Consider the following 15,804-nt stretch of genomic DNA (forward strand, 5'->3'; position numbering starts at 1 on the left):
CCCGGCTGAAAGGTGATGATGTACGAAGAATACGTTAGTTCCTCATCTTGTCGGTTCCTTTGCGTGTGGCGTCTCGAAACATCGTGGCCAATTGGTTTTTTTTTCTTGGCGCAAGCTCTCTGGTGACTCTGGTCATCAGCTCCAGCCAAGATGGCATGTTTATTGGATCAAGTTGTGTTGTTCTGCATTTTGTCTTGTAGGAAGCGTGTACTCGAGCTGCGCGAGCAAAGGCATGACGGTTGACCAACACAACATGGCTGTGAACACTCGGACATGTTCACCACCACCAGCGCCCTTCTCCCGCGCAATGTAAATACCACATCGTCTGCAACTCCCGTCTGCGACTCGTGCTCTGTAACTTACAGCATACGGACATTCCCTGTTGACATCACTGATTTACCACTTCACAGTCGCCCCCGCTACACCCCTGACACCCGCCCACCATGTGCATCATATCCGAGATATACGACCAGTGCGCCCTGTGCTTCAGACTCGAGATCCTTATATCTTATGGCCCCCTCAGCTGCGACCACGCACAGCGCGTCTGGTCACCCCCGTCTGCGCTCACATACGGCGACTGCCCCGGCGGCATGACTACCAACCGCATCGTCTACACCAAGGACAAGATCTGCGAAGGGTGTTGTACCCCATGGCCTGGCTCATCATCCCCTGCCCTCACTGACAGAAGCTCCACACAGGACGACCTCTGGGGGACCAGCACGAGGCAGCTGGGTCCCATTGGCCACCGAAGGCCGCAAGCCTCCGCCAGCTGGGACAAGTCCGAGCATGGGAAAGGCCTGAGCGAACCCTCCTCCTCTCATCATCTTCCCCAGCTGGAGAATGACGAGGACCAGGACTGGCCCCAGTTTCCCTGCCCCGAGCCCGACGCTGATGCATGCCTGTGTCGCTACATGTTCTAAGCCATTGGCGTGACAGTGACCGTTGCAGGACATGGAAACCTGCTCGCTATTATTCTCCGAGCCGGTACGGCCCATGAATCGAGGTGAGTAGATCCAACACTCAACATCCCCATCAATATACTGGTATGAACCCCAATAGTCACAGCTCCAGATGCACGATTGAAACCCCTTCGTAGTGTCATGTTTGCTCTAGCCTAGCCCCGAAATCAAAACAAAAAGCGCCATAGCCATGTCGCTCCCAATGCAGAAAAGTATCCCAAACATGCAAGTTAATAATAGTGTACACCGGCTCCGGCTGATATACCAAGGGCCGTCGTCACGTCATCTAGAATAATCGTGCGGCCAAATGTTCCCGAGATGCACATCATCTCAACATATATGTCAGGTCAGGCAAGCCATTCAATATCCGGGTTGCTGTTTCGTCATCGTGCTGGTGTTCGGGTGACGGCGGCAAGGTTGGTGAAGGGTCCACTGGTGCCTTTGATAGCTGCTGTAAAGGCGGCGATGTTATGGTTGGCGACTTGGGGGAAGGTTGAGGGGGCGTATTTGATGTGTGCATGTCAGAGGCGCTGAGTGCTGTAGGGGTTTGAGGTACGTGATTCTGGCCACCAGCGAGTATATCCATATTGGAAAAGCCGCTGGCTCCAGGTTGAGAGGGTGTGTTTGGTGTGGGCAAGTCAGGGGCGGCGAGTGTTGTAGGGGTCTGAGATACGTGACTCTGCCCACCAGCGAGAACGTGCACGTCACCAGAGGCCCATGTGTCAGAATCAGCCTCGGTGTTGTCCCAAGGTGATGATGTTTCGGCACGTGGTGAGATTGTCGGATTCTCCGTACCGACGGGAGGCGGAGGAGAAGAAGGTTGTTTGGCATCCTTCCAGTCATCTGCAAGTGCCGATTCCTGGAAACCACCGTTTGCCGGTACTGTGGGAGACGACACCATCTCACCCCAGTCATCGTCATCGCCGTCCTCGCCTGCGGCTATAGATGCCTGGAGGGGAGAAGGGGCCGCGGGGGGCGAGGCAATAGACATGGCCAATGCCTGGTCGATGGAGGGTCGTTCAATGGCTCTGGACGGTGGCATGATGAGAGACTGTGGTCGCTGCTTTGACCGGGAAGCCAGCCTGTCACCAGGGGTAGGCATGGAAGGCATGAAAAGCGACTGCGGTCGGCTCTTCGGCGGTGGCGGCGGCGGTCGGGCTGCGGGTAGAGGATCGCGAGCAGCTGAGAATGATGCGACAGCAGGTGAGGGCCCAGGCGGGGATGGGAATGATGTAGCAGTAGGTGAGGCCCCAGGTAGGCACTCTGGAGCAGCTGGGAATGCCGCAGCAGTCGGCGAGCGCACAGACAGGCGCTTCTCTGGAGGGGGCGGGAACGAAACAGCAGTAGGCGATGAGGTGGGCGAGCTCCATCCAAAACTCGCGACCACAGGCGACGCGGCCGACACCTTGGACCCAACAGACGGTTCCTTCGAATGCCCCTTCTTCCTCCTCAGCAGCTCGCCAATCTCCGTAGCCGGGGCCGTCGAGTCCCAGTTGAACATGCTCGCCCCGATGGGGCCCTTCTGGCGACCACCCAGCACGACCCGTCCCGCGATGGAGTCCTCCTCCATCCACCGCCGGACAATCCTGAGGGTGTCGGCCCGCACCGTCGAGTGCGCCCAGTCCATGCGGACGTAGTTCTCGTCGTTGCCCATGTCGTGCTTGCGCATGGGACCGAAGCGGGATATGCGATACCATGCCTTGCGCTCCGATGATGAGGCGAAAGTGTCGTCGATGATGACATCTGGTAGGGGTTCTGGATCGGGATTCGACGGTGAGATGGAAGGGAAGAGGTCGTCTAGCTTGGATAGATCGATGGGTATGTTCATGGCAGGTGCTTTTGGTCGCGGAGCCTTATCCTTGGTTGTATCGTCCTGCTCGGGAATCTTCTCGTCGCATGGAAAATCATCCACAGAGACATCGTTCGGGAATGGCTCGCGGTCGCAAGCTTCATCCGCAGAGTCCCCATTCTGGAATGGTTCGCTGTCCAGCACCTCGTCATGTTCCTTCTCCAAGGTGGGCGTGGGCGATACGATCCGCGGAGCCGGCGATTCATCCTCAGAGGAATCCTCTGGCATGTGTATCTTCTCCGGGGAAGGAGTCGCGCTCTCCTGGACCCCGGGAGACGCACTGCGCCTCGAGATCCCATCATACATTTCCACCAGCCCTTGGACCTTGGACCCGGGGCGCATCGCCTCTGGCCGCTGATCTGGGCGCAGCGCTGGGCCCGGCGGCGGAATATCGGGCGACTCAGAGCGCGCCGGCGTGTCGACCATGGTGGGTGACGCAGGGCTCTCGTCTGCCGTCGGCCCCATCGGCTCCTTTGCCTGCCACACATCGTACGCATCAAACGCGACAGCAGAAGGAGTCTTGGCCTCCAGACCAGCCCCCGCCGTGCCCCTCCCCAGGCTGATGGCCGAGTCCGTCGCCCTGTCCTCACTCCTCTTATCCCACGGTCCCGGGGACGGATCCCTCGACGCCGCCGCAGGGACGGGTCTCAGCCCAGGACTCCGCCCCCAGCCAGGACTAGCCGTGCCGACTGTAGCGGCGTCATTCCACCCTCCCCACGCATCGTCCTCGTTATCGTCACTAACACCGCCGCCGCCGCCACTCCCCCAGAAGTTCGAGCGGCGGCGACCGCTGCTGCCGGCGCCGTTGGCGATGACCGGAGGCGGCGCGGTGGGAAGATCTATCTTCGGCGTGGGCGCGTCGTCTGTGGCCCACGGGGAGCCCCAAGGATCGTCCATGCCTGGCGCATGTCGCGGGGGGGTACTCCGAGCTATCTGTGGTTATTATGCGGGTATTATAACGTCGGAAGCAGAGGCATTGCGGCGGTCGTGGGCGTCGTTTGAGGGAAGATGCTGGTTCTTGATGGCGTTTGGTAGGCACCCAAGTGTCGTCCAGTGTGGGATGTGCGGGCGTAAGCACAAAAGGCAAAAGCGAAGGAAAAATTCGAAGTAAGGATAAAGAAACCCTAACACCACGGAAGAGATCGCGAAAAGGAATTACTACTGATGAAGCGATGATGAACAAGGTCGGGTTTGCCCCGTGTCGATAACAGACGCCGCAATGAATCTGCAATACTATTGGAAGTCAATCTGCAATATTGGACCCGCATTATTGGCCCGCTCACAGTTGAGCTCCGCGCCGTCCGGGGCTGAACTTACCCCTGCATCAGCGCATTCGCCCCGCAGGCAGCAACCTGAAGTCCTGAGCATCAATGGATGACAATGACACTCGCATGCCATGCCAAAGCGTGGTGAGCATCTATAGATAGCTACATTAATGCTTGAGTCTATAAAGAAAATTCTATACACAAAGGAAATAAGGTATTCTCGACCTTCAGATATATAGGTCGTGCTGCCAACTATAGCGCCTAATTATACGGAGTACGCCAATTACATTATCGGATAGGTGTACCTGCTCACCTGACTTGCATCACCAACAAGGATACTCGAGGAACAATAATTCCAGAGAGATGCAGTCCAACACGAAGAATCCACCGGTCTCCGTGAACACCAACCCTCGTTACCTCCGTGGACTCTTTGTCCTCAGTTATAAGTCTGTAGGGATTTGAGCGCCTGTTGATACCATTCACTAGTATTATTAGCCGCGATCTCTCAAGTTTGACGCGGAGCCCGATCTACCGCGCGGGTGCCTACCTGCCCAAGTAGGTGTGTTCCACCGAGGCTTGACGATCCAAGTGTTAGTCGTGTGATGCCCAACAGCCCATGCTAATGGTGCCTTCACCCCCACCGCAGCGCATCAAAAACCGCAGCCCACCGTCTACAAGGCATCCGTCCCGCCTACTTGGACAAATTGCGTGCAGGTGTTTCTCGTGGTGGCTGCATCTCTGGGGCGCATTGTAGGGAGCGGCCCGGTCCGCCTCCTTTCCAAGTTACATGCCTGTACACTGATGATACATGGCCGATGTGAATTCAGGTACCTCGAGGCTCTGGGCCTTGGCGGCGTGCGGCGATTGGATTCATTCTTGCAGATGGTGCTGTGGTAGAGGGTCGAAACGTGGCGATGCTCTCCCCTTCTGACGACTTGGTGGGCAAGGCAGGCCACTCAGAAGCCGAAACGTCACTTAACTTATCTCACCGGGAATCTAGCGGTCAAAGAAAACTTGAATTGTTTTTCACCGCATTTTACGATGTGCAGAGTGTTGGCTGTAGCTGAAGGCAATGATGGTGTTGAGGAGGAGGCTATGAAGTTGTCTGGGAGCCTGATGCCTTGGAAGGTTTGGGCAGCCATGGCCAGTCAACCACATCTAGAAGGGAAAATTTTAGAGTCAAGAACGTCCTAAAATCCAGAATATGGTAGAAAATGTAATAGGATTTCGAATTAGTTAACGGAGTCGTTGGGGAAGTTGTGGCTCTCCAGGAATATGAAACTTGCGGGCCAGGACCCCGCGTTCACAAAGGCCAATTCCAGCAATGATCATTCCTATCAATCAGTAGTACTTTTGGGTGTGAACAGAGCTTGATACTGATTTTGTGCGGACTTGATGATCATGTGTGCATTGTCGTCTCATATGATATCCGGCCGGGTTTCAACTGCGCGTGCCTCCCACGGCGCTGTTTGAGAACGCTGAATGTATGACAGCACCTTGTACTTAAAGAATCCTATAACTCAGTCTTTTTCCGGATGCAAACCCTTATAGGTGGAATTTATTTAGATGGGAGCAACCCTTATCTAACTATGAGCGACCGGGTCGTGGCCATGATTTACGTCAACATTAGCCCGGTGATCGCAGATTCTATCAATAGGTTGGTAAATATAATATAAACGAATCGTCTTTACTATACAAATGCTTTACTATCCCCATCCCACCCTGACAGAGAATTTAGACATACGAAGACCAGATATGTAGTCAACACCGGTGGCGGAAGAGCACTATAATTGGCCTGGGATTTAGATGATATATGGTAAAATATGTACTCCGTACGCATATAGGTACCTAGGTAGACAATTGTACATGGGTACTGGGGCTTTTTAACCCGGAAAAATGTGTCAATTCGCGGCAGCATCGTTAGGTCACGTTACACAGTATACCTATCACATTTTTGCATGCTAACTAGCATTTTCACGATCTGACAGGGGCCTCCCCCTCCCCTCCCCCTCCCCCCCCAGACTCCAGCCTTTAAGAGCCGTTGCCTGCGATCCCTGACAAACTAGAGTTAGTAATAATTGGGTCTAGTCCGAGATCCGAAATCCACGATGTACCTAGGGCAGGCAAGAGAGATCCATGTCGTGCGGCTGAATTTCGACGTCAGCTGTCTGTATCAGGTTTTGGATCTAAGCGACGGAACGAGCTTCATAGGTACTCAGGCAATGTAAATCTGCGTTGGCGAACTTAGGTCCCTCAGCAGCTGTCAGCAACAATACATCTGTCAGATAGTAATATCTCCATCCACTAGATCCTGGAACCTCTGTATTTATTCACTAAAGAAAGGCATCTGTTGCCCAAGCTTCCAAATCAATCAGAAAACTTTGGTACTCGTATCTTCCATGTTGAACAGAAAAGTGTCTTCTGCAGGATCCCTACAAGTCACTGGCATAGAGGTCCTGTAATGGTGTGTCCTCGGTCTACCTATGGCCCTTCCGAAGCAGCTTGGCAGCCTCGGTCTCGGCCACTCGCTCCCGAACTATCCACAGCCACAATTCTCGGGCTGCTCTTCTAAAGGAACAAACATATCGTTTCATAATGAGACATTACAGTGGGGAATTAATCTTGTCTCGCCTTCTTGACACAGCCTTACGGGGAGGCACAATGGTATAATACCCATGACACCTCGACTGTCAGAGGTAGCCTCGAGAGTCATGGAGTTATGATAGGGATTAAGATAAATAACAAGTTATTAAGTATATAAAAGTATTGTGTTAGATTAATACAGAAGTATATTTCTTCTTAGGAAGAAAATAATTTTTGGCCATTTGTTCGTCGGACAGGGGGTGATCATCCGAACAGTGGGTTCTCGTGTATACAGCTAACTTTAATCTTACGGTTATAAAATTTCTTTTCAATTCTTCCAACCCAAATGCTTTTTCCCTTTATACGATGAGTACGGACCAGCAGCAAGTGGTCCTTGGTTTTTGGCAGTGACAGTGATGGTGGTCCATGCGACCGGCCCTGAACATGGAGCGACGGGCGCAGCAGTGCGGCCCTCCTCCGACGAAATGAGATCCAATAGTTTTCAGCCCAATGCGTCCAACACCGCAAGGTCGATCTCGATTCTTCTTGAAACTTCCAGTAATATCTTGTTTGGCAAGGAACGAGCGGAAGTCGGTGAGCAGGTCAACAGTGTCCCCAGCCCCCCGGCCGCAGTCAACCCCTGGCAGACAATCACAAGATTCCCCCATACGCATGACGCCCGAAAGAAGTGGCGGCGGCACAACCCAATGTTTGTTTAGGGAGTAGTGTGCGAAGTAGAAAAAGTCCAATTTTCCCATGTCCCATGACAAAGCTGCAGCTGAATGCTACTTACGTTAGGTAACTGTCTGCCTTTCCTTCTCTCTACCCAGGTAGCTTCCTTTGCACCTCCGTGATTCTTGCCGCTCGAAACCCGCGCACCTGCCCTTCTTCTGGCACGACTTGGAGGATGGCTCAAACACCGAAGAGGCGTATCGAACCAACCCCCCCCCGGCCTCCACCGCCGCTACCAACGATCCTACCCATCCCATTACTCTCCTTCAACGTTGACGCTAAACAAGACTGCCGCGTAAGCGATCATCAAAGCGATGGGCAGTGCGGGTTCCTCCACCCACCAGGCTGCAGCACAGCCAAGAGACAGAATAAAAGTTATGATCAAGGCAACATCGACTTCACGCGTTGTAAAGTCCAAGGCTAACACCACCATAGGAACGCAGAAGACGACCCCGACGACCAGGGTGCACAAAATGGTGACGACCAGATTCAGGCTTTCAATCAAGTAGCCGTGCCGGATGGTCCCGTCGGACATAGTTGACGAATGATGCCGGAAGCATGACTGACATAGCGGTTAGCCAGAGACCGCATCGATAGTCTCAGGGGTACGGAGTAGAGTGCTATCTCGTACCAGTAGAAATCTCTTCACCCTGCCGCCCTCCGGGAGTATACTCGCGAGCTGCTCGTGCCGACGCTCAAGCCGGACGGTCTTCCAAGCCAGAGGCTCGTCTGGAGGTCGGAAGCCCTGCGATCGAAGGTGAGGAAAGTATCTCTTCATCGGCTCAAACACACTGTCCTTTGGATATGGGAGGCTCTCCACAGCCATGCGAGACTCGACAAAGGCATCTACCGAGGCCCAAGGAGTTAGTCATGTCCACCCATTTCAACATGGTAATGCTCACAGGATTCAGTGACGGCCTTTTTCAAATCCTTCAGAGCATCTCTCCAACCTGCTTCGTCTCCGGCCTGGTTAGCGTCGCAGACTGTATCGTACAGGTCGTAGACCGTTCGGTCCATGAACCATTGCACGGCACAGGCCGCCTCCGCACAAGGCGCCCAGAATCTCTGTTTTGGGTCCCTACCCTGTAGCTCGCATACTCCTACAATCCCGAGGTCGTCTTTTCAATGTCATTAACATCCTCTTTGGAGATCCACACGTACTTACTCTCTCTGTCGGTAGCCATCACCCCATCGACACCACGATGTCTCTGGCCTAAGTCCGCTTGCTCCAAATCATCGGCCGACATCCTACCTTGAGGATCCATATGGCCATTTGAAGGCAGGCTGCTGCTGGAGGGCGGCAGGGGGGAGGCAGAAGAGTGTCCGAGTGGGTTCCTCTGGGGCTGTCTCTCGTGGTCAGAGATGTTTTCTTTTTGTTGGGCTTCCATTGCAAGTGAGGACAAATTGCTAATGTTGTATGTCTGAAGTTTCCAAGCCTCAAAGACGCTGGTCGCCAGGTGCCTTATATACTTGATGCAAATCCGGCTGGATCCCATTTTCAAATTCCTAGGCTAACATATCAGCTTGCCAGGGCACATCCAACTCATCACGACGGTCACCGAAGAGTCCCAAAGCCTCATCAGACAACGAATAAGACATATTTCCATTACACCCTTCAACCCAAGCAGTGCAGTTCAGTGTTGGTTGCGATTCCAATCCCAAGATGCGTGATTGGGAAGAACGATCCCCCGCCCATCTTACTGGACCGATGCCAAGAGGTTCCTCTGTTCAGCACTGAAGTCACTTCACGTATCTCACATGTCCAGATGCGATGGGCACCCTACGCATACCAGCCCCACGGCTTGCCGCGCGACGACCTATGACTGGACTGGACGACACGAGCCAACACATATTTATGGAGGGGCAACCAATTGTCCCTTAAATAAGCGCCTACTAACCGAGGAGGCGCCGACATTGCTGCCATAATATCTACTACATTAAGTAGGTATATGATTAGAGTAAGGTAGCTACAGGTAGTTGACAAACCTCACAAACCTCGGGTGGTTTGTGTACTGCCGCAGATAGATAGTCAAAGACAATGTGAGCGTCATGGAAGACATTCTCTAATATTTTTCCACGTCCTCTTCCGTCACAAATCCAACCCTAGGAAATATGTTGAATTTTCCCCGCAGGTCATTCAGGACCTAGATAGAGTAGTTCCAGATGACTATAAACTCCATTCTCGAAGCGCAATTGGAACACAACAAAGGATTGTGAACCCAAAACCCCCCAGGCTCTTTCCTGGTGCCATTCTTCTCCAAATTGACGATGTCCACTACCCAGGCCCCTTGCTCTGTTTTTTTTCTCAAGCCAAGGGCTGATTAAATGACAGACGTTGCCACGTCGCACAAGCGCGTCGACCATTATGTTATATAGATTATGGAATCACCCTTTAATCTGGTCAATATACAAACTTTGTAGATAGATTTTTGAAGTAGTCTCCATACGAAGGCATGGTCCCTTTTTGGGCTTTGGTCCCTTTTTGGGCTCTGGTCCTTTCTTGGGCCCTGGTTCCTTTGTTCTTGGCTTTGGGTCCTCAATGATGATGCGAGTCTCGGCGCCCATGGTGCTGGAGGGGGGCGATGACAGGACGCAAAAGGTCGAGGAGAGAATATAATTGCTTTAGATGGAAACAGGGTGATATGTCCAGGAATTCTGTAGAACTCGATGGGAAATTGGCGGCGGTGTTGATCCTTTTAATAGTCCGCACTGCTTTACGTGATAGACTCTTCTTGCACTGAATAAGCGCAGAGCAGTACTTCGTCACAAGCTAAAGAAAAAGAAAGCAAAATAGACCTACTGGAGGTATCTTGGTTTAAGCGACGACAGTCCCCCATACCAATGTGATATGAGGGGATGACTAGCCTGGTGGCGGACGGCACGGAGTCAAGGGGGGAATAAAGGGGGTGGGTACGTGAAGCAACGTGTAGGCGTTAGAATTGAATCACATCGGAGATCTACTGAGGAAGGGGCGTGTTTCTTTGTCGAGTACGGATATGGGTATGGTCGGACTCCGACAAGTTGACTCCTGAGACATGGCCGTCCAGAGTCTGCACTAGCGCCTGCAAGAGCTGCTTAGAAGAGAGAAAGGAGGAGGCCAGCGAGGTAGATCAGAAGATGGTTGCCAGAAAACTTTTCGTGTTGACAGGGGACGTCTGTGAGAAAATGAGGCTCCGTCTCAACCGCCCCTCACCCCCCCCTTGTTGAGCTGCCGGGTAGCTTTGGAGAGTGGGCGCCAAACACACGTAGGAGTCACAACCTCAAGCCAAGATTTAAAGAGCAGTTGTTATCTTACTTCCCTCAGGAGAAGAAGTAAAAACAGCAGGACAGCAGGGTTAGAGGACACGGATTCGGCTCCGCAAGGAGGAGTAGGTGGAGGGACTGGAAAGCAGCCAGAGTGGGAAGAGCAACAGACATGGGAATCATTCGAAGCCCGGATCTGACATGTCAGGGATGACTCCGTTGCCGCCGGGCAAGAGACCCACGGCTGAGAGAACAAGGCATTGCCCCAAAGGAGTTGAGCAGACGACATCTGGCGCCAACTACCGCCACACGGCATTTTCCATTCCTTTCGTGGCAACTACCAGGTAACTTGGTAAGTGACATAGCATGACATGGAGCCTAGTCTCTCAGGGCTATAAGCAGGGTTACACGTCGTTGGTCAGCAACTGTTACACAGACTAGCATCGACTCGAGCCAAGTTGTGAGTTAGGGTTCCACCATCACGCCGTCCCAGGAGCCCCCTGCAAGATGAAATAGACAACTGATAGCAAACCGGCGACCGTCCTGGGAAAATATACATTGTGAAAGTCCTAGTACCTGGAACTCCAGGTGAGCCTCTGAAACTAGCACCGTGGATCCTAGACCGGTGCTCATCGTAATGCGGACAAAGAAAGGGGTCTTAAATAAATGCCCATACTTATTATATTGAACTCGGGGGTTTTTGCGCGTGAATGATAGAAACCGGGGCCTGAAAGCCCCCGTGTACCGTGTACGTACCGTGCGCCGGCAAAGATACTCATATGCCCTTGTCCTTCGCTTCCGGTAGATCCCCCCCTCCTCCCCCGATGCTGTCCGTCCAGGGCCCTGGCCCTTGGGCGTTGTTGGCATTATCATGACAGCATACGCTTCGGTAGAGTCATTTTCCATTTCCTAGTACCTCTGTGTACAAGTAACCGAGCAGGGGAGTGTATGGCCACAGAAGTTTGCCTTTCTCGCGCGTCCTCGTAAACATCAGCAAAAAACATATCAGATATCACATCCAGGGGCCTTGACGTTGACAGGAGCAAAACAAGGAGGAAGGCGGAGGGCTCGCTGGCGAATTGGCTATGTACCTCTGCTAATTACTGCATATTAACATGCATTATGCAGCGCCAATGCACGGCACTCAACCAGGTATTCGGGATTCTGCTTCTGCCTTGAACCGCTCTGGGAGTCGGACTGACGGACATGGGTCCAGCCTGGTGCTCTTTAGTTTTTAACAGTAGTATTCGTACTCGTACGTCGCCAGCAGGGAAGAAGAGACAAGGTGACGGCTCCGTGGCCATGAGGCCATGATCTTGAAACAGTTTGAAACGGCCGCCTGGTCGGCTCAGGACAACGTGCACCGAGCACGAGGAGGTTCGCTCCCCCGATAACCAGCGGATCGCCATCCCTGTCATAGAGGCGAATGGCAGGGGTATCAGCTGCCAAGTTGTGGGTTTGTCGTTACAGTCGGGCTCGTGGAGTCGTGTCATTGTCAATAGCCCTAACCCGGGATCTGAAGTCGACAGAGTATGCAGGGGTTCCCGAGTGCCTGCATATATTAGTGCAATCCAGTTGAATAGAACCACCTGCATCCGTACGTACTAAATTGTATCAAGCCTGCATTACATACATTATTTAACTAGTCGTACGTAGGTACTGAAGTACTAGACGCATGCAGGCAATGCTTTCCGCCACGCAGCCACAGGCCACGGTTGTCTTGGCTCTTGACTGGTGCCTCAAGTTCCGGCACATTCTAGAACCGGATCCCCTCGGCATCGCACCGTCGTGATGCGTTTTTCGAACCCGCGGACTCGCAACGGTGGCCATGGTCGGTGCCAGACGGAGCACCCGCTGCTCGCTGTGCGTGAAGCGACGTGTCAGGTGCGACGAGAGCGGGCCGGGCTGTGCCAACTGCGCCAAGTACGGCGTCTAGTGTCCAGGCTTCCATAGACACTTCAAGTTTCTCGGGGTCAAGCACGGCCTACCTCCTGGCTTTGAGGAGGCACTGATACTGTGCAGCCTTTAGTTGTGGGCGCAGCCGGCGTTGAAGAAGGAGACACTCTCAACAGACCGGGAGCCAGGGTATTGCTGAGATCACCACCCCAACCAACAGACGCGAACTGCCCCCACGCGACGCGCCCAGCTCATCCCTCTCGCGCAGATCCTCTGGAATGGCGACTACGCCGAGGAGTTTTTGCACTTTGCTCCTTGGCTGTTCATTCCACACCGCCTCGGGTCCAGAATCTCGCTTGATGCCTCACTGTGTGCTTTTGCCCTCCAAGTCCGGGGCCACAATCACGCCGATGAGTCGCTTCTCGCCAGGGCGCAGACGTCCTATGTGACGGCTCTGTCCGCTCTGCAGCATGCGATAGACCACCCCCCGGAGTGGAAGTCCAGCGAGACTCTCTGCTCTGCCATGCTTCTTTGCCCGTACGAGGTGTGCCTCCAACTCGTCCGAGTCGTAGCTTGCCTGCACTGTGCTGAACCTGTCTCCTCCCCCCCCCCCCCTTCTTCTAGTCATTTGCCGGGACCTCGAGTTCCTCCGGCTGGCTAAAGCACGCTCACGGCGGCCGCATTATGGAGACCCGCGGCTCCCAGCCTCACAAGTCCACCTGGGATGTTTCCATGGTGGACGCGTTTCGAGGCCTCTTGGTTGGTCTTGCCGTCATTCTCTCCTCTTCTCTCTCCTCCCAACTGTGCCTCTCAAGATTATGCAGTCTCTCTTCACCCAACAGGATGGCTTCCTTGCCCGAGGGGAATGGAGAGAAGTCTTGCGGGTTCGGAACAAGGGCCCCGCCGGCGAAACCGTTGAGCAGTTCTGGCTCTATCTTTCGCTGTGCCCAGCCATTGTCTGGCAGGCCCACGACCTCCGAGCGCGAAGGCTGTGCGGAGAATTCATCGACCCGGGCGAGATCATCGACGTATCGCAACAAGCCGAGACCCTCCACAGCCGACTGTCACACTGGTACCACGGCATGCTGGGCTTCCTGCCTCCACCGGAAGAAAGACCGAGCCAGAGTCCCGAAGCGTTGTCCTCGACACTGTACACCTTCCGTCGCCCTGGATAGGCTCTCTCTTTATGGGGTGCTGGACCACACCCTGTTGATACTCCAGGCGATCCTTGGTAAGTGCAACTTCCGCGAGGACTTTGGTAACCATGAGTTACTCGACAAGGTTCTCAAGTCGGTCGGGCACACGTCTCGAGGCATGATGGGCCCTTACTGCGTCGGTCATGCTCTCAGGATTGCCGTCGAGTTTGCTGATCCACCTACACGAACCCGATTTATCGATCTTCTGGCCAGCATCTCGACTTCTTATGCCGCCGTCACGCCCACGAAAAGCCCAGGCGTCCTCCCAGTGTTGGTTGTAGGACGACCGGACAGCTCAGCCAGCCTGAGGTTTAAGGAAATACGATTGGATAAAGAATAAAAATGGGGGGTATCTATAACGAGGAGGTGGGCCGCCAGAACCAGTTGGTCCCTCGAATACAAACCAGACGATGGCTGTGTGACAAATGAAACTCCACAATGAGGTCGGGCACCATGTATCCCACCCAATCACTCTATTCCAGACGAGCGCTTCCTCTCCGAGATGCTCGATCAGCACAACACATCAGCCTCCGACATTCTCCCCAACCTCTTGCAGGATATCAAAGATTTTATATCGCAACCGATGCTCCGCTTCAGCAATCATCCAGCACGTAAAGGCAATCATCTCCTCAGTAAGATCACCTGCGTGCTGCCCGCCGAGTTTGACGTTCTGTTCAAGCTTATCCTTGTTGCCGCTCAGCTTGTGGTCCAGGTCATCAGCCCTGGACTGGACGGCAGACGAGTTGTGCCGCCGCATGTCCACCGCGGTCGCCCGGCCGGCCGACGGGTAGATGGAGAGCGTTCCCAGGAAGGACTTTTGCTTGTTGTGGGCGTTTCCGGGCTTCTCGCTGCGCCTGTACGTGGCCCAGCGGTCCTTCTCGAAGGTGGCGGCGAGCTCACCGTGTGAATTGATGAGCTATGCGGCCATGGTTAGCGCATTGTCCCCAATGTCCTCTCACCAGGTTTTTCATGCCTTAAGGTCGTGTGACATGCCCTTGAGGCTGCTAGACCAGGACGGGAGGAACGACCTCGTGCCGCTCCATCTGTACTCCTCCCCCGCCCAGTCGAACCGCAAGGTCCTGTTCAAGAAGGCCCTCCTCCGCATCGCGAGAGCCATGACGAACCCCTCGACCTCCTTCTCATGTTCGAGGGGTTTCTTGGGCGGCTTCTCTCCCATGCAGAAGGCCTTGCGCCACTTCTGCTTCCTCTCGTGGGATTTGCGCTCGCTGGCGCGCCGCTCATTCTCCAAGACGTCGTCCACGCCGTCCCCCAGCTCAATCCTAAAGGAGCTCCAGAACGTCGACCGGCCCGCACGCCCAATCACGCGGGCGCCCTCGAAGTACTTGGGGTTGTCCCCGCGGTACAGGATGGGTTTCCACCGGCGGGCATGTCTATGGGGGACGGGGTTCAAGATGAAGTAGCTAGCCTCAGAGTCGGGGTGGTCGCGGTCGGCGGGGACGTAGAAGTGCTTCCGGCCGGGTCCGCAACGACGGTAGAGGTGCATCTTGGTCCTAGGCGATGGGCCGTGTGGGTAAAGCTCATGTCCGCTGCCGACGGGCTCGTAGCCACGGTGGTCACTGCCTGTTGCGGCCATGCTTGATGGTGATGTATAATTAACTAGATGATGTAGACTGGAAGCCGTGAGACTGGACTCGTGGATTGCATCGTCGTCTTGCCACGAGCAGGCGCGTTGGCTCGCCTACTTATACACGATACGCCACGCCACAAGGTCGTGCAGATTGAGGTTAGAATAAGGACGGGTGGCCAGCATCTGAGGTCGAGGCCGTTATCCAAATCGGGAGGCAAGCCACGAGATTGGGCATGGGGACGATGAGGCCCTGTGTATTTGAATGAGTGACATTCCACTCCTCCCACCCAAAAGCGGGTTCGCACCGCGTTGTGGCAATGCGATGGATACGACAAATGATGGAGGAAAATAATTGCAGGGCTGAATTGGCTAGTTGGGGTCGTAGATCTCCTTTTCAGCTCAACCACGGTGCCGTATAACGTCTCGGGCGCTAGACTGTAACGGGCGGTATACCACGAGAGCTTCTAACCCAGGACTGGGCGCTGTAGGTTGA

General features: G+C 54.2%; 3 protein-coding genes across 3 annotated transcripts; 1 reads left to right on the forward strand and 2 right to left on the reverse strand.

Annotated features, from left to right (window-relative positions):
- Positions 1-662: 662 nt before the first annotated feature.
- On the reverse strand, positions 663-3,705 carry ACO1O0_008877 (uncharacterized protein; the record flags this gene model as incomplete). Its single annotated transcript, XM_083198231.1, has 2 exons — positions 663-1,040; positions 1,633-3,705. The coding sequence occupies 2 exons, from the start codon at positions 3,703-3,705 to the stop codon at positions 663-665; spliced, it is 2,451 nt and encodes an 816-aa protein (XP_083045966.1).
- An 8,717-nt stretch (positions 3,706-12,422) lies between these two features.
- ACO1O0_008878 (uncharacterized protein) lies at positions 12,423-13,702 on the forward strand (the record flags this gene model as incomplete). The annotated part of the gene is made up of 4 exons (XM_083198232.1): positions 12,423-12,515; positions 12,748-13,071; positions 13,152-13,286; positions 13,343-13,702. The coding sequence occupies 4 exons, from the start codon at positions 12,423-12,425 to the stop codon at positions 13,700-13,702; spliced, it is 912 nt and encodes a 303-aa protein (XP_083045967.1).
- A 544-nt stretch (positions 13,703-14,246) lies between these two features.
- On the reverse strand, positions 14,247-15,317 carry ACO1O0_008879 (uncharacterized protein; the record flags this gene model as incomplete). Its single annotated transcript, XM_083198233.1, has 2 exons — positions 14,247-14,577; positions 14,713-15,317. The coding sequence occupies 2 exons, from the start codon at positions 15,315-15,317 to the stop codon at positions 14,247-14,249; spliced, it is 936 nt and encodes a 311-aa protein (XP_083045968.1).
- Between the last annotated feature and the right edge of the window lie 487 nt (positions 15,318-15,804).

This window comes from Amphichorda felina (genome assembly GCF_050947745.1).
Source record: "Amphichorda felina strain 45539 chromosome Unknown scaffold_9, whole genome shotgun sequence".
Lineage (NCBI taxonomy): Eukaryota > Fungi > Ascomycota > Sordariomycetes > Hypocreales > Bionectriaceae > Amphichorda > Amphichorda felina.